This window comes from Staurois parvus, unplaced genomic scaffold (genome assembly GCF_062004578.1).
Source record: "Staurois parvus isolate SC_StPar_1 unplaced genomic scaffold, SC_StPar_1.0 ptg000155l, whole genome shotgun sequence".
In the NCBI taxonomy this organism is placed as follows: Eukaryota; Metazoa; Chordata; class Amphibia; order Anura; family Ranidae; genus Staurois; species Staurois parvus.
In genome coordinates this window covers 26433675-26452435 of record NW_028317951.1, presented here as the reverse complement: position 1 = coordinate 26452435, position 18761 = coordinate 26433675, and the positions used below count along the sequence as shown (strand labels likewise).

General features: G+C 39.0%; 1 protein-coding gene across 10 annotated transcripts in view; it reads right to left on the bottom strand.

The window, feature by feature from the left end:
* The window catches only part of LOC149463348 (uncharacterized), a 903925-nt gene that overhangs the window by 117897 nt on the left and 767267 nt on the right, over nucleotides 1–18761 (bottom strand). Inside the window, exon 2 of one of the 10 annotated variants that reach the window (XM_089675565.1) lies at nucleotides 16398–16489. The exons of 8 other annotated variants lie outside the window; for them this stretch is intronic. In XM_089675565.1, the coding sequence (XP_089531691.1) occupies nucleotides 16398–16420 (23 nt within the window). In that variant the 5' untranslated portion in view covers nucleotides 16421–16489. Of the gene's footprint in view, nucleotides 1–16397; nucleotides 16490–18761 lie in introns of those variants that run through there. One more of the 10 variants, XM_089675569.1, reaches the window with a different exon arrangement.

Below are 18761 nucleotides of genomic sequence, written 5' to 3'. Positions count from 1 at the left end.
TGCACTGGAATAGGCAATGAGATACAAAGAGGAATTTACTGTGCAGGAAAGATTAGAAATTTAGAAGCCAAGGTCCAGCTGTGGAAACATTGCGTGAAGCCTTTACAGTGCTGGAGCATTTGAATATGCCCCAAACTTTAAAGCACAATGCATGACTTACCCCGCAGCAAACACTACATGGGGCCTTTACACTGCTGGAGCATCAGAACAGCCTGAAAACTTAGAGGCTTAATGCAAGATTTACTCTGCAGCAAACAGAAATGTTATAGATTAGGTCCAGCTTCCAAAACATTGTGTGGCACCTTTACAGTGTAAAAGCATGAGCAAACTTTGAACAACAGGGCACAATTTACCCTGTGGACATCCTGTTTGGCACCTTTACAGTGGTGAAGAAATGGAATAGGACAGGAGTGGTGGCAGAAGCTGGTAATGCTGGCAGATATCTTTTTTCGTGGGGGGGGGGGGGGCAGTTGAACTGTCTGGTGGGGAAGCCAGAAGTTCCAGTGCATACCTTGCAAGTTCCCATATGTGTTAAGGCTGGAAAAATGAGTACCTTTCAAAATTGTTGAATGTCTATTACTTTCGGTGAAGGTGTCTTTTAAATCTTCCCCCACCTCTCTTAGTGGCAGTTAATTATCTAAAGTTACCTTCAGCTCCTCTCCTGAGAACTTCTCTGTGCAACCAATGCCTGATGCTATGAAGCCATTGCAGAAGAAAATTACCACCCTCCTCCATGGAGAATGAATGGGTTAAATGGATTGTATGTGCAGCAGAATCTGGAGGTGTCTGGATTTTTTTCTGCAAAGGCTATGCGGCACTGGACAGGGCCATACAGTGATGATTTTGGGAGCAGGTCTGAAAGAAAATATTTAGGAAAGTGTCTGCCACTCAGGGTAGTAGAAGAAAGATTTAAAAGACAACTTATCTAATAGTAAAATTGATCTTTAAAGAGAACTCATAATGGGCTTAGGTCCTTCTATTTAGTTGTTTTATTAAGTTTATACATCTCGTTTGCCACATTACCTCTTTCAATAACATCTAAGAGTTATCATACTAGATGTTTAACCATATTCCAAAGCTATATATAAAAAATACAATTGCTCCAGGCATGCCCAGCAATAACACAACTATTGCTTCTCTGACATTCTATACTAAATATGTAAGTCTAAGGTACTTTACATGGAACCAAGATTTATGACACATTTGGCTTAAATGTCAGAAATGATAGGAAATAATAAAATTTGTCAATGGAAAAAGTGTGATTCCATCCATGTCTGTAAACATTGCATGATGACAATGATGTGATAAAACACAACCTTAAAAAGCTGTCAGCTGTTACTGTTTCATTTTCCTGAGCTCACAAGTGATTATAGTGAGGTATGGCTGACTAATACATCTGTGTTAACCCTCACTGCCAACAAATATGGAAACAGATTCAATAGCCTTCAGTGCTCTGTCATCAGCATCTGGTGGATGGGGTTGGTGTACAAGAGCCCCTCTGGTCAAACAGAGACAGATCTCATACAAGAAATGAAAACAGCCAATGTATATTGCCTCTCAAATTTCTTTTGACTAATACTGACCTCATCCTTTTTAAAAGAATTCACTCTTTCAAAATCAAATTAATGTCCTCTATAATTATTTGGCTTGCTTTGAAATCATTGACTAAAGGACATTCAGTCCTTGTTATCTTGCTATAACGTGTGTCATTTCTTTGTTTTATGCATACTTTATATATTTGCAATGCTTAAAAGAAAATGGTCTTGAGATAAACACATAGGCTACCAAAGTTCTCTATGTAAAAACTTTATTTACTTGTCATCCTGACCCACTTGGTTCAAAATGTTAAATCGATGATTTATAAAAAGTATGCAGATTAGCGTACTGAATTTTCACCAACTTTCCTGCTTTGCATACTTGTTCGGGTCCATTGACTCAGACAGTTTTGTGGAGGACCTGAACTGCGAAAGTTGTGTCCAAAAACAGTGAGGCAAAGTGCTGCCAGCAGCTGATCTTTTTCCCATTACTCATTTAAGGTTCCTTGATATCACACTGAAGATGAACAGCTATAAGACTTCAGAATAGGAATACGTAGACACAGGAAGTGCACTGCTATTTTTCTGAAGGAATTCAAGCAGAAAGGTAAATGTTTCAGGGTACTTTGGCACCATAAACATTTCTAGATACTACCAGGAGGTCATCAGTGGCTGTCCCGGTACTTTTCTTGTGGCTGGTGTAATTTAATTAGCTCATCAACTGCTTATCTATGACATTTGGTACACCAATGGTTATAGATAAGCAATTTTTTTTAATGAATCTACTCCACAGCCTGTTCTCTAGATTTGACTTTATCATTTGTTTCAACTAATAATCACAGATTTTTACACCTTTTCAGCTTTTTTTGGAAAGGTAGAGGGGGTGAGGAAATAGATTTGGTTGCTACATACCACATCCCTGCTTCATCTGAATGCACAAGTAGAAAAGCATATGGCAAAATGTTGCAGACCAAAGTCTGTTTTTCTGAGGTGTCTTCACTAAATTATTTTTTTTGGAAGTTTGGGAAAGTATAGAACTGATGCAAAAAAAAAATCTAATTCAGCTGGAGCAGCATCAACTGGGTGGCACCAGGAGAAATGCTGCTCTTTACAATGATAAAATATATTTTTGTTGTTTTGTTTGAGAGGCTGCAGTAGAGCCTCAGTAACAGCTAGTGAGCACAGCATACGAAACCAATGCTACTTATTTTTGGGATGACACCCAAAAGTGGGGTTGATTTATAAAAAAAAATACATAGCCTTTCTTCAAGTGAAAGTGCATATACATTTGTTCTGTGTGAATTGGGCAACCCCCCCCCCCAAAAAAAAACCCGCCCCCCCCATGTAAGTAGGCTATATCCTATGTTGTTCAATGAAAATAAATTATTTTAAACAGAAAATTCCACATTTGGCCATTAGATGGAGCTAAGAATGATAGGGATTTCCTATCTTACTTGCCTCCATCTAGTGGTTAAATGCTGTATTTTCCATTTCAAATACATGATTTACATTTGATCAGCACAGGACAGAGCCTATTTCCATTTGTTTTTAGCTCATTACTACAGAACAGAATGTACATGCATTTTCATTTGGTGATTGACTATACAAATTCTTTTTAAACAAACCGCAAAGTATAAAGTAAAATAATATGCTGTTTGTCATAGATGAATAATAGGTACACGGTAATGACTTGAAGGTAGCAGTTAGAGTTGTTGGTCACGACACTGCTGGGGGATCTATTTATTCATATATATCTGGGAGAGGTGGCTGAATGTGTTTATTGTTTTCCTTATGGGCCTGATTCATTTCATTTATTTGTTATTTATTTATTTCTGGTACTTGTATAGCGCCGTCAATTTAGGCAGTGCGTTACATATATATTGTACATTCTCATCAGTCCATAACCCTCAAGGGGAATACAATCTAAAGTCCCTAACTTACATTCATACATACACATACTAGGGCCAATTTAGACAGGATCCAATTAACCTACCAGCATGTTTTTGGAGTGTGGGAGGAAACCTGAGTATCCGGGGGAAACCAACGCAGGCACAGGGAGAACATGCAAACTACAGGCAGGCGGTGCCGTGGTTGGAATTCGAACCAGCGACCCTAATACTGCCAGGCAGAAGTACTAACCATTGAGCCACTGTGCTGCCCATTTCATAAAAGCATTCTATCAACTTTTTATGGTGAATGCTTTTTTAGAATGTGGGCAAGCAGCAGGATACCTGCATGGCAAACGGACTAGTATAGACCACAATTATAGACCACAATTCCAGATTACAGTGTCCATTATCAGTGTGGTCATACTGTAGGTTAAGTTACCTGGGCCCAAGGCACAGTCCCGGTAAACATTTACCATCTTTACCCATGAAACAACATGGAAAATGGGAACAGTTTGTAGCAGCTATAACTGAAAGCTCACTATAGACAATATATGCTACTTTAGTATTTTGGGTACCCATGGATTCAAATAAATATATAGTATCCATGGGACTTTTACTGAGTTTAAGGTTACCTGTGAGATAAAATGCTGTTGTAGTCTCCTCTACATTATAAACATACACCTAAGTGTTAAAAACAAATATCTTCTGGTGAATTGAGAATCTTCTGAAGTAAGTATCATATTCTAGCATCTAAAATGGCCTAGATATATATTTATTAAATTCTATTGCTAGAGCTAGATCTAACAAACCCTAGACAAACTTGAGGAAAAAAATTGTATGTTGCCTATAGCATAAGTACAAATAATATTTTAGCTCGCTTTGCTTTGTTTTGGTTAGTGTAGCATGCCAGTTTTTTGCCATCTGTGCCCTATTAGGGAAATCGCCTTTCATTTTCTGTCCTGTAGACACAACACTACAAATTTCTCTTAAAAGGGAGTTTCCAGATTCTGATCCCCTTCTATACCCCTACAACCACTGGGCCAGTGTTGTGAGAAAGAGGCCCTTGTCCTCATTAACATGGGGTCCCATGTTAAGGGTATGTGGTCTGGTATGGTGCAGGAGGTGGACGCAGCTGGGCTTTCCTGACCTGCCAGTCTGCATGCTCAGGTTAAGGATCAGGTATGGATTTGGGGTAAACTCCACGTCATTTGTTTGTGCAGGGCTCCCCCTTTAAATCTATACTATATATGAAGGGTCTGTTGTTGATTTTGAGGGACCCTCTGTAATGTTTTTTGTGTTGGGGTCTGATAGTTAGTTTGGGGGGAACGCCACACCCCCACATCATTTTTTTTAACACATATAGCAAAAATGACTTAAGGGACTGGTGTGTGTTTTGGTGTGGTTCCCATTGTGTTATTTACAAAACAAAGGAATATTGATATGAGTTATTAGCATTTTAAACTACTTTTTCCTTTGTAAATGTCACTTTTAATATATTACTTTGTTTACATGGTAGAGAAAACAACCCCAAAATGTTTTTTTTAAGGAATAGTGCATTTTTAATGCTGTAGTTTAAGCATTGTTAAATTCACTGCAAAACTTTAATTTTTTTTGCATTGGCACATGTCCCCTGGGGCAGGGTCCAGATCTTCATGCATTTTTTTGCCAATCCCTCGGCTATTAACCTTAAAAAGGGTGACAATTGATTTGGCAGATTTTCCTCCTATTGACTTTAATGGAGTTTGAATTCAGCCTCTGAACTTTTGATATGTTTGTCCAAAACTGAGCCTAGGTGGGTTTGGCCCATCCTTAGCAGCCTATTGACTGATAAATCTGCTGCTATTTGAGAGGCAGGGGCTTAGCATTGTCAACCTACTACAGGAAGCGCTGTTACTGGCAGGAGCTCCAGCTAAGAAACTTTTAAATAGATCCACAAGAAACAAATTGATTAAGAAAATTGTATAGAGTAAAACATGATGCCAAAGATGTTGCTAATAGAATATAGGTTTTTATTTACACTTTAATATGGAAAATTGTATGTAGAATCATAGTCTCAAACATAAATATAAAAGGAGTACAAGTACTACGCTTATTGATTTTAACCACCCACAATGTACTACGGACGGGCGGCTACTGTAGGCAATGCGAAATATGAGTATGTTGCTGTTTACTTCCAGGCTTTGCGCTCACACAAACGTGCAACCACTGTGATTGTACAAAGTGAGAGCCTGTCAGCAAGTCTTAGCCAATGATTCACAGCTGGGACCTGCTGATTGGTTGTGTACAATCACACCTCAGAGCTCTGTGTTGGTAAACAACACAGAGCTCTGTACAGAGGGAACGGTCTGTCAGTTTCTCTTATCACTGATCACTGTATTAATTTCATTGGTGATGGCAGTTGCAGTTAGTTAGTTTAAGTTAGTGTCAGATTGCCCACCAAACTCCCACAATCCTATTATACACTCACCATTCACTTTATTAGGTAGACTTTGTACCAGGTTGAACCCCCTTTTGCCTTCAGAACTGCTTTAATTCTTTATGGCATAGATTCAACAAGGTGTTGGAAACATTCCTCAGAGATTTTGGTCCATATTGACATGAGTTACTGTTGCAGTTCTATCATCTCAAACCAGTCTGCCCATTCTCCTCTGACCTCTGACATCAACAAGGCGTTTTCGTCCACACAACTGCCACTCACTGAATATTTTTCTTTTTTGGACCAATCTCTGTAAACCCTAGAGATGGCTGTGCGTGAAAGTCCCAGTAGATCAGCAGTTTTTGAAATACTCAGACCAGCCTGTCTGGCACCATCAACCATGCCACATTCAAAGTCACTTAAATCCCCTCTCTTCCCCATTCTGATGCTTGGTTTGAACTTCAGCAAGTCGTCTTCACCACGTGTTACCAAGCAATTGAGCAGGTGTACCTAATAAAGTGACCACAGAGTGTAAGTTGCTGATCACTACCATTAGAAGTGTTTATTAGTAGTATAAGAAAAATTTCCACTATATACAGTATACCATAGTTTGTAGGCTCTATAACCAGTCAATACACACCTATTGGGTTTTTTTTTTTAAGATATGCAGCAGAATACATTTTGGCTAACATTTATGAAGGAATTAGATTTTTTAATTTTTTTTACTGGATATGTTTTAAAGCAGAAAGTAAAAGAAAGTAAAAACTATTATTTTTTTTCAAACTTTTTAGTGTTTTTTCTTTTTCATCAGAAAAAAAATAAAAAACCCAGTGGTGATTAAATACCACCAAAAGAAAGCTCTATTTGTGTGAAAAATATGATATACATTTACCGCAATTACCAGTTAAAATAGCTCTGCGTGGTATAGCAAAAAACGGCCTGGTCATGAATTCAACCTTCCATTGCTGAAGTGGTTAAATTGTAGTCATATATCTAGAAGGATATGGATAATACAAAGTGTACTGAATGAACTTTCCAAAGTTTAGCCAGTAATTATTGAAGGACAGAGCAGATAACTGGATTAGGAGAGTGTGACATTAAATATTGACATAGTGGCAGAGGCAGGAAGAGAATAAGACATGATAGGCCTACTCACTGACATGTTCATGATGATGAAAGTGTAGACACAGCAATGAGAGAAAGAAAACGTGGTAGGTCAGGATCAATAGTATCTGAAGAGATATCACAGCAAATTAAAGAAAGACAAAGGAGGAAGTATTTCTTTCTCATGAGATCACAGGGCAGGAAAAGGAGGTTATGTTAAGCTCAATGCACAAAATGAAAACATAGTTTATTTATTGGGAAACTGGAAAAAATCATTAATTAAAATGAGCTTCTGGTCAACAGATGATGAGGGGAGCTACACTTTTTTTTCCATTCACCTTCAAATTTTTAGCAGTGGCTGAGCTATCAAGATTTAGACTAGTCCTTTTTTTGACCTTTATCATTATATTGGCAGTTATCAGTTAAGGAGGCGCTATGATCACTATCAAAGGAAAAAGGATATCAACTGAGTAAATAGTATACATAAGCTAATGAATGTAAAATAAACATTCAATTTTGTTTTTTTGCATATACGTATGTAGCAATAATATTCTACAAAACACAGCATTTACACAGCATTTACAATACTAAAGTAAATCTAAACTCTAACTGGGTGGCATTAGGTTTGAGGAAGCATTGTGTATCATAAACAATTGTCATTTTTGGCATAAATACTGTTTTTACATTTTCATCTTTTTTTTCAACTTTCAAAATTGCTGATCAACTCTGGCCTGCTTTAGTCACTCATTGTCTTCATACACTTGTTCCAGTATTCACTGCACACAACTCCTCTGAACCAGATTCGTGGAAGTGATTTATGGCATATCATATCTGTGCAATGTGCGTTGGCAGGATTACATGTATTGTATACTAGGAGTGGGTTGACAACACCGGAGCACAGTTTGAAAACACTGTTTCTGAACATGACCTTCAGACAGTGTCATCAGGTTTTATTTCAATGAAAGATGCATTGTTAGAAAGACGGACAAAAAAACCCTTTTTAAATCACATTAACATGTTAATTCTTATAGGTTCGTAGGGTCTGAGCATGGTGCCCAGTGTAATTCCCCAAGTGTAGTTACCTAAGCCGTTGGAAGAGGTCCCCTGAGTAATGAGTGGAGTGTACCATACAGTGAGGGAGTACCAGCCTTAGCTCTGCCAGCTTTGGGCATCTTGAAAAGGACTCTGTATAAATAGTCTGGTGGGAGTCTACTAGGGGTTGGTTAGTCATAGGAGCAAGGGCCACCATAGTAAAAATTAAATCTTTGAGGAACTAGTTTCTGGGAGCTTGCTCTTTGGGGAAGCAAGAAAGATGAGCTGCAGGTCTATGGGACTACTGACATACCTTGGGTATGGGATGTAGGTATCTAAAGGCATGGACTGCTCCTCAACTTGGTTCTCTCCTCTTCTGTTATCTGTTTTCGACTGAAGGATTGTACCATCAGTGCTGAGATGCTTGAAATATATACATCAACTGTGTTCCAGTAAAGTGTAAAAAAGCTGTCATTGTATGAACTTCTTCTTCTACTAACCATATCAGTAAGCCTAGGGGACCAATATATGCAAAGTAGGATTGGGTTAAAGAGTGCAGGTATATGGCATAGCTACAAAACACATTTATATGTACCTTATGTAAAGAATAGCTGTACACTCAGTTCCAGTACTATACTGTATGTGCATAAAGCTCAGTACTTGACCTTCAACAGGTACTCTAACAAATGTCCTTAACCACTCTCTACCCATTTTATTTGTCTCTAACAGCACACTGATTTGCTAAACAGAGTAAACATTTAGCATCAGAAAAAAAAACAGTACAGCCTACCTTGCTAAATACAAGCTGGTTGCTTGCTATTTAAATTGAAAACAACGTAACAATTACACCAAAGAAGAGGGTTGAAATGAAATCTAGGAAATTATAAGGTACTATCTATTAACCATCTTTTAAAATTGTCAAATATTGAGCAAGGAATAGGAATTCCTTTCTACAAATACTACCAAAGAATTAAGAATGTACCTTTACTAAAAAATAAAGGAACTATATATTAATTTAAAGGATAAGTTCATCTTTTGTGAATCTCTGCGGCCTTCGACACAGCCGACCACCCCCTCCTCCTCAAAAAACTACACTCCCGCGGCCTCAGAGATTCTGCTCTCTCCTGGCTCTCATCCTACCTGTCACAACGCTCTTTCAGCGTTACCTATAATGCTACCACCTCCCCCTCACTCCCCCTCTCTGTTGGGGTCCCTCAAGGCTCTGTCCTCGGGCCCCTTCTCTTCTTCATCTACACCTCCTCCCTTGGCCAACTCATACACTCTCACGGCTTCAACTACCACCTATATGCCGACGACACACAAATCTGTCTCTCAACCCCCCACCTCACCCCCTCGGTCTCCGCCCGAATCACACACCTGCTGAGCGACATATCAGACTGGATGTCGCTCCACTTCCTTAAACTGAACCTCTCCAAAACTGAGTTTCTTGTCTTCCCCCCAGCCTGGACACCACCCCCCATTGACTTCTCTATCACATCGAACAACGCTACCATAAAACCCGCCCCGCAGGCCAGAGTACTTGGTGTCATTCTGGACTCCAACCTATCCTTCCAGCCCCAAGTCCAATCTTTAACAAACTCGTGCAGACTCCACCTCCGCAACATCGCCAAAATCCGCACGTTTCTAACTCCAGAAACCACTAAACAGCTCATCCACTCCCTCATCATATCACGACTCAACTACTGCAACTCCCTCCTCACTGGCCTGCCTCGCCGCTGGCTATCCCCGCTTCAGTCGATCCTGAATACGGCTGCCATACTCATTCACCTTTCCAACCGCTCTGTCTCCGCCACCCCCCTCTGCCAATCCCTCCACTGGCTTCCGATTGCGCAACGGATCAAATTCAAAATCCTAACGCTGACGTACAAAGCTGTCCACCATACTGCCCCGAACTACATCACTGACCTAATATCCAAGTACCGCCCAGCACGCACACTCCGCTCCTCACAAGACCTCCTTGTCTCTAGTTCCCTGGTCTCCTCCTCCCATGCCCACCTCCAGGACTTCTCCAGGGTGTCACCCATCCTCTGGAACTCCCTGCCCCAACCCATCAGATTATCACCTACTCTCCTCTCCTTTAGGCGCACCCTGAAAACCCATCTCTTCAGGGAAGCCTACCCCACCCCCTGCTAACTTGCCGACCTCCTCCATTCTTCCTACCACTCCATCCCCCACAGCTATCTCCTCCTGTGCCACCATCTCCTCCCTCCTAGATTGTAAGCTCGAAAGAGCAGGGCCCTCGATCCCCTCATGTTTTGCATTGTATTGGTATTGTTCTGTCCTTTCACATGTTCTGTCCCCCTTTGTAATGTACAGCGCTGAGCGAACTATTGGCGATTTATAAATACTGTATAATAATAATAATAATCTTTTGTAACATGTTATGTGTTACACCTATGCATCCAACAACCCCGCTCCGCCGATCCCCTGTTCACTGTCGCAATTAAAAATAAACCACGGCTTGGCGAGCATGAAGTTCTGTGAATGGGAAACTACAAGTACAGACAGCTTTTGCAGCTGTCGGCTTGTAGTTCTCAATGAATTACTAGAGCACTGTTGAGTGCTTTGGTAGTTCATTGATTCTTCTTGTCACTGTGAAACTGCCTGCTCATTTGATGCCAGGGAAGACAGTTTACACATACAGTCTGTAGGAATCATGCATGGCACCCACAATCTGTTGATCATGGGTGCAGTGCTTTCCAGGCTCCTACAAAAAAAAATATAGTAAATGCACATTTTTTTTTTTACTTGCAAAAAATGTGCATTTATTATTTTGTTTATACCAATAAGGAAAAGGCCAGAGTGCTGCTTTGGATATTTTATGTTTAAGGAATAGGTATATGTATATTAGTGATATACTTAAGAAAAGAGAGAGTGGCACTACTACCCATACAGACCTCCATTAACAGTGGTAACGGGTGCCCGATCTGCAGTTGCACACCTGAGAATAATTGTCCATAAACTTGATCTGTACAACCGACATACTGTAGCTCATCTTTATTCAATAAACCACAGAGTAAAAGTTACAGTAACAGACAGTTGACACATATCAGCCTACACAGCTTTAGTCATAACTATATTATAACATGAAACAACCAAAAATATATAGTGGCTAAAAACACAAAGGCTCCACCCATGAATTAGCTCAAGAACTTAATCCCAAAATGGCAGCAGCTGATATGAATGTCATGCAAACGTCTGTGTAAACCACCACACCTCACAAACATATAAAGAGAAAGAAAAAAAGAGAGAAAGAAAGAAAGAAAGAAAGAAAGAAAGAAAGAAAGAAATGAAGAAGAGAAGTTTTTTACCCACTATATTTTGTTATTTCATATTTTAATCTAGTTATAACTAAAGCTGTGTAGGCTGAAACACGACAACTGTCTATTACTGTAACGTTTACACTGTGGTTAACTGAATAAGGAAAAAGTTTTTAGAGGTTGTGCAGATCAAGTTTATGGACATATACAGTTGTGTCCAAAATTATTCAACCCCCACTGAAATTGAGTGTTTTGGCCAGTTTGACATTGCTTTTGATCATTCAGTCATCTTGCTTACATTTACATTAAAGAGGCACTTGTAGGTCAGACAAATATAACATAACAGTTATAATGAAATAACCACAAATGTCTTTTCTGTGCTCACAGCATTATCAGTTTTATTCAACCCCCAAGTGACATTCAATCTTAGTACTTAGTACAGCATCCTTTTACAGTTATAACAGCTTTTAAACGTGAAGCATAGCTTGACACAAGTGTCTTGCAGCGATCTACGGGTATCTTCGCCCATTCTTCATGGGCAAAGGCCTCCAGTTCAGTCACATTCTTAGGCTTGCGCACTGCAACTGCTTTCTTTAAGTCCCACCAGAGGTTCTCAATCGGATTTAAGTCTGGTGACTGCGATGGCCACTCCAAAATGTTCCAGCCTTTCCTCTGCAACCATGCTCTAGTGGACTTGGAGGTATGCTTGGGATCATTGTCCTGTTGAAAGGTCCAACGTCTCCCAAGCCTCAGGTGTGTGACGGACTGCATCACGTTTCCATCCAATATCTCCTGGTACTGAAGAGAATTCATGGTACCTTGCACACGCTGAAGCTTCCCTGTACCTGCAGAAGCAAAACAGCCCCAAAGCATGATTGACCCTCCACCATGCTTCACAGTAGGCAAGGTGTTCTTTTCATCATAGGCCTTGTTCTTCCTCCTCCAAACATAGCGTTGATCCATGGGCCCAAACAGTTCTAATTTTGTTTCATCAGTCCACAGAACACTATCCCACAACTTTTGTGGTTTGTCCACATGGCTTTTGGCATACTGCAGTCGACTCTTCTTATTCTTTGGAGACAGCAAGGGGGTACGCCTGGGAGTTCTGGCACGGAGGCCTTCATTACGCAGTGTGCGTCTTATTGTCTGGGCTGAAACTTCTGTACCCACATCTGACAAATCTTTTCTCAGTTCCTCAGCAGTCACACGGGGACTTCTCTCCACTCTACGCTTCAGGTAGCGCACAGCAGTCGAAGTCAGCATCTTCTTTCTGCCACGACCAGGTAGCGTTTCAACAGTGCCCTTTGCCTTGAATTTGCGAATGATGCTTCCTAAGGTGTCTCTTGGTATGTTTAACATCTTTGCAATCTTCTTATAGCCATTGCCCTTCCTGTGAAGAGAAATCACCTCTTCTCTTGTCTTCCTGGACCATTCTCTTGCCTTCACCATGTTTGTAACCACACCAGTAAATGTCTAGAAGGAGCTGAGTATCACAGTCATTTTAAAGCTGCCTAATTGGTGCTTATTATGCTTGATTGCTGCTCGGTGACATCCACAGGTGTTTTCAATACCTGATGGAAAGCACCTGTATGAACCTCTGTTCTTCAGAGTGGTAGTCTTTAAGGGGTTGAATAATTGTGGCAATGAAGAAACCACATAAGAACCATTTACTACTGTATTACATAAACAATTGATGTCATTTTAGTTGCATTTGGGTAGTTACAACGTCCTTGTAGGATTTGATTCTGAATACAATTCCAAATGTACACTATAGTCCCTAAACCCCTTTACAGCATTGGGGGTTGAATAATTTTGGACACAACTGTATTAGTGATATACACAAGCCATCATAAATGCAAAAGAAAGAGCACAAAGTCTAAATAAGAAGCATTACTGGTTTTAACAGCTAGCAGGTAATGGCATTACATAATATTCCAAGAGTTGGTTTTATTAATTATTACAAAAATTGTTACTTTCTTGGTGTTGTGTTGGTATTATCTTTTGGTATATTGGGGATCCATTGTTATAGGTGCCTTGGAGATTGCATCGTAACCACTTCATATTTTAAAACAAAATTGTGTTGCCCTGCAGAATTCATAGTTTTGTGCTTTGTGACTGTGCCTACTAACATGTCTATAATTGTACTTTTCATCTGGCCAGCTACATCTGATCACTGATTAGCAAACTGGAAAGCACTAGATAATACACTAGATCATAAAAAATTTTTACAAACAAGAAACATGATATACCGTGGATGAATTTTAAAAATCACAGGAGGAGCAGGCAAATTGTGACCTAGTCTAGTCCTCTAGAGCTCTGAAGCCATTTTTGAAGTGTATATAACATGGTCTTTGGTGATGGTGTCCCCTCTAGGATGGAGAGGGAGAAGATACAGAAACTAAACATGCAATAATTTTTAGCTCCCCCAAGTTTCCTGAGAGGTTATTGCAGTAAGCATGGTCCTCTTTATCAAAGCTCCTGAAATAAAAACCACGTGTATTGGTACAGGGCAAAAATTGGGTTTTAGGCAGCTTTAGGGCAACTCAACGGGACCATGAAAACTGCATCGGTTCCCATGCAGGAATCTTGTTTGTGATAGGTGACCATACTGGGAACTTGCAATGACAAAACAGACACCAGAATAAGCAAAATATGTTTATTTTGATAAGGTAAAAAACACAGTTGCAGCCAATAATAGCAAAGCAAAGTTGTAGCAAGAAGAACAGACAACTGATAAAATTAGCTAACAATACTGATGCCAGAAAATGCAACATTAAAAGATACTCAAATACAAAGTAAAATCTAAACCAATGCACAGCTCTAAAATATATCACAATGAGGTTACTGGGGATTTATTTATTATCAGCATTATTATACAGTGCTTGAAGCGTATAGGATATAGGTCCATTCAAATCAGTATAACATGGACAGAATAGTAAAGAAAAAAACTAGAACAGCAGAAGGTAAATGGCCTGAATACAACAGTATCCAACTGGTGGAGAGGAATGGAAAATGCAAGTAATGCTGAAAGAGATCTCACCAAGACACAAATATGTAAGCTGCCATTACAATTACTTTTTTTTCAAGGGGCAGGCTTTGGGGTTATTATTCTTATTCTTACCTATCTGCTTGGTGTTTCAGGTGCAGAAACAAGTATGTGGTTGTACAATATGAAGAGATCTACATCAAATGTTTTTCATATTTATCCTAGATGTCATTTGTATCGCCCTCCTAAAGAAGAGCTTTTTTGAGTCCTGATGAAAGATGGAAATCAGGGTGCTACAACATTTAACTTTTAAAGGCTAAAATTGTAAAATACGTATGAGCAGCAAATATGGTGCATCCTTTTTTTTAATTAAAGTCCCTGAATTTAGAAATGCTTGGGTTGCTTCACAGAAACAAATTAGTTTAAAGCATATATGACCATAAAACTGATGTCCATTCAGATACTGAAATGCGAGTGCTTGAGTGTTTCTTGTTATGATTGCATAGACAACAGGCATCAAGAATTTCACTGTGCTGCCTAGTGAACTCTGTAATCCACAGTGTCAAACTGGCAGCCCTCCAGCTGTTGCCAAACTACAAGTTTGCAAGATTGACAATTACAAGAATGACTCCCAAAGGCAGAGGCATGATGGGACTTGTAGTTTTGCAACAACTGGAAATTGGAAACACTACAGTAATTTCTGGTGTGAAAGTGGCGACGTGTCTTGGTTGAAAGTGGAAGTGATGTAACATTCTTTTGCTTCCGCTGTGTGATCAGATACCTAGCTAACAGGTGGGAGGCCTTAGTTTTGTCATTCACTGCGTGCACTGCTAGTAATACAGAGTAATGTCAGAGCTTACTGAGCTTCAAAGAGGGCAAATTGTTGGTGCCTGCTTAGCTGATGCCTTTGTGACTGAAGTTGTAAATTTATTTGCCGTGTCTCGAGGTACAATATCAAAGGTTATAGTTTCTGAGAAAATGCCATCTGATAAGCATAAGTGAAGTTGACATGGTCAACTGACTGAGACAAAAAGACATTGCACAGGATTTTGACCCAGAATAGGAAAACAACTGCTGCAAAAGTGACTGTAGAGCTCAATCTCAGTCCACTGAAGACTGAGATTGAGCTCTGCAATCACTTTTGCAGCAGTTGTTTTCTTATTCTGGGCCACAATCCTGCGCAGTGTCTTTTTCGGTCAGTTGACCATGTTGACTGCACTGCAGGGGTTATCAGATGACGTTTTCCCAGAAACTGCATATGCTGTCATAACCTTTGCTACCATACCTTGCGACATGGAAAATAAATTGGCAACTTCAGTCACAGAGGCATCAACTAAGTGGGCGCCAACAATTTGTCTTTTTTGAGGCTCATTAAGCTCTGACATGACTCTGTATTACTACCGGCGCATGCAGTAAATGATGAAAGTGAGGCTTCCCACCTGTTAGCTAGGAGTCTCATCACACAGTGGAAGCAAAAGAATGTTACATCACTTCCGCTTTCAATGTGAAACATGTTGTCATTTTCACACCTGCAAATCATGTAGCGTTTCCATTTTTTTGTCTAACCTCTGTACAAATGGCCCATCTTATGGGGATATATGAAGCTCATTATAATGTCATTTATATTGGTACAATCAAGGAGTCTTTTTGAATCAGCAGCAGACCTGAATCTCCTCAGCCCTGAAGGTGTTTTTACTTCTGCAACCTTTGTATTTACATCACTGATCACTCATGAGTAAATACGTTTTAACCCAACAATGTTTTATAATAGGTATCTGCTCCTTTCAATTTCCTAATTTATTCTTTAGTGATTATCACTAAAACAATGTAGCAAAAAAACCCAAAAACTATTAAAACTTCTAGGAACAAGAAGTTTCTAAGAAAGGGGATGAGCTATGGTGCACTGAGACCCATTTATAATAATTATATCTACAAAAGAAGGACACATAGTCTGGTAACATTGCATATTAAGGTACAAATGGTGTTTATAATCACAAGACTAGAAGCATATACTGACCTTACATTCTGCAGGGGTTCATTAATGTCTGTATTCACTACAGTGCTGAGAAAAAAAGTCTGAAGCTATTGATTTTAACCACCCAACTATAATAAACCTTAAAAAATAGGTAACACAAAAGAATTCATACATTGTACCTTACATTTTCCAGCTCAGTCATAAAGTAAGAGCATTCCTTCTGAAGATACTAATCTTTTCCTAATAAGCATCCACCAGGAATGGGATCCCACTGTGAAGAAATGGAAATCTTAAGTTCTTCATGCTACTGGCCCCATGGAGCTCAATTCAAGCTCTGTTTAATCTATAAAAATCAATATTGAGTATGTGTGCTATAGGATCGTTCCATCTAAAAGTATCTAGTCGGAAATATGGGACAGATACAATAGAGCAGTCAAGCACATGTAATTTATCCAACAAATTTACAGCACTCCAACATTGATTTTTTTGCAGTTTGCAAGCCACAGAGCTCAGAAAGAAAGATCTTATTTAAAAAATACTCGAGGCTACCTAATGTCCAACATCTTGCCTTCCGGATTATTTTATTGTTATCAGTCAGATACATGTTACAGGTCATCTCAAAACATTTTTTAATGTTACAATCTGTTTACTTTAATGGGTATGACACAATAGCTTTTTAACATCCCATGGCAGAGAAAGAATTCTTCTTCACAATGTACATACCTATGGCACAATTTAATGTTTAAACATTTCATTTTGCATGCTGCTAACTTTGGAATAAGGAATGAAAGGAAAATTGTACATACCCAGACGGCTGTATTTTTTTCATAACATATTAAACTGTACAATTCAATGACTGGAATAATGGCACAGAGATACCAGATTTGCACTGTAATTATAACTTTGCAAATCTCTATTAAAATGAGACAGAAATATTTCCAATTGGAAGTAATTGGAGTTATTAAAAAAAATGAGATATGTTTTTCTATAACAAAAGCTAGCAATATATTTATTTTTTGAGCATTTTTTTTAAAGTCAGTGCATTTTTTTAGGTTCATTTTTCAAATTTCCGGGAGATTGTTTTGTATAATCTGATGATACACAGATGTTTATGGCACAGGGAGTTGAGAAAGCAAATGTTAGTACTGAACAGTTTATTGTACCTCTGACAATGTTATGACTTCCATTGAATGACAAATGTGTAAAAAATGTTTTTTTCATTAGGCATAATATATCTATGGTAACATGTCAACCTACCCTATGTGAAACAAGGTCACAATTTTGTAAAGTAGATTTAAAGTTGCATCCCATCAAAAATCCAAACACTGGAATACCTACCTCTTCAGTGGGCAGTGAATCTCAACTCCTCAGTCTTCCTCTGGCAAATCTTTTGTCACTTCAGGAGTGTTGACTGCCCGCCATGAGCTATGGTTCTCTCGCCGACCCCATGTCACTTGTAGTGACATGTGGATGGAGGAAAGAACCACAGGGACATCCCCATTCAACTCTTTCAGAAATAGGGAATGCTAAAGACTTTCCTGGAAGCTGCAGCACTGGAAGACAGAAGAGTTCATATTCATCACCAGCCAGAGGGTAAGTATTCACAGTCCTCTATTGTAGGGAGCCAGTGTTTACATTTTTCTGAGGAATTGACTTCAACAATGCAGATATTGCTTTTTCTTTTTACATTTATGCTGCCATTTTTGGTTAATAGCTAGTAGATAATCAGCAGTTTATCCCAGCAGGAAGATGATTTGATATGAGAAATTTTAACTTTTAACCTGGAATTAGATATAATCACTAAACAATCACTACACTCAGAGCAATTAAAGTTTGGTAATGAAACCTGTTTGATTAATGACAGAAAACTTTGGGTTTATAGTGATGAATGCCACATCTTAGTGGGGATGCTTCTTTTGTAAAAATTAGCCTACTAATTTATCCATATTAACGCCAGACCCCCATACATAATTAGTTCACTAAATTGTGTTTATATCTGACTACAGGAGACATACTAGATTGTACCAGCAGGGGCACTGTAGTGGACATATAGAATTTGAACTCCTAGTCCCCCAGAAAGAGTGGTGTATGAAAAAGACATGGAAACCTACACTGTGCTGAGGACTCCGAACCTATGGGCCTTAAAGTCATGGTATGTATGAACATATACAATATAAAAGTATTTTTGAATATATTTGAACACACACATAGAAACGTCAATAATATATTTTACACAAAGTTGGGATTACCTGCATTTTTCACTCTCCCAAATGTCTTTGTGGTATTTGTTCTAATATAATGCTTCATACTTTTGTATCAAGTAGAAAATGTCCATGTAAGTGTAACCTAATACAGTGTTTTCTATTGATATTTCCAATAAAGTGATGAGAAGAGCTGTAGGAGGTGTCCCATAAACATGAAATGAGACACAGTATCATGTTTATTAAGCAAAGTTGATAGTTCCTTAGGGACTTTAACACTCAAATCAGTATGCTGGGAAAATTCCCTTTACAAATATTGTATATATTCAGCAGGTTTTAAAA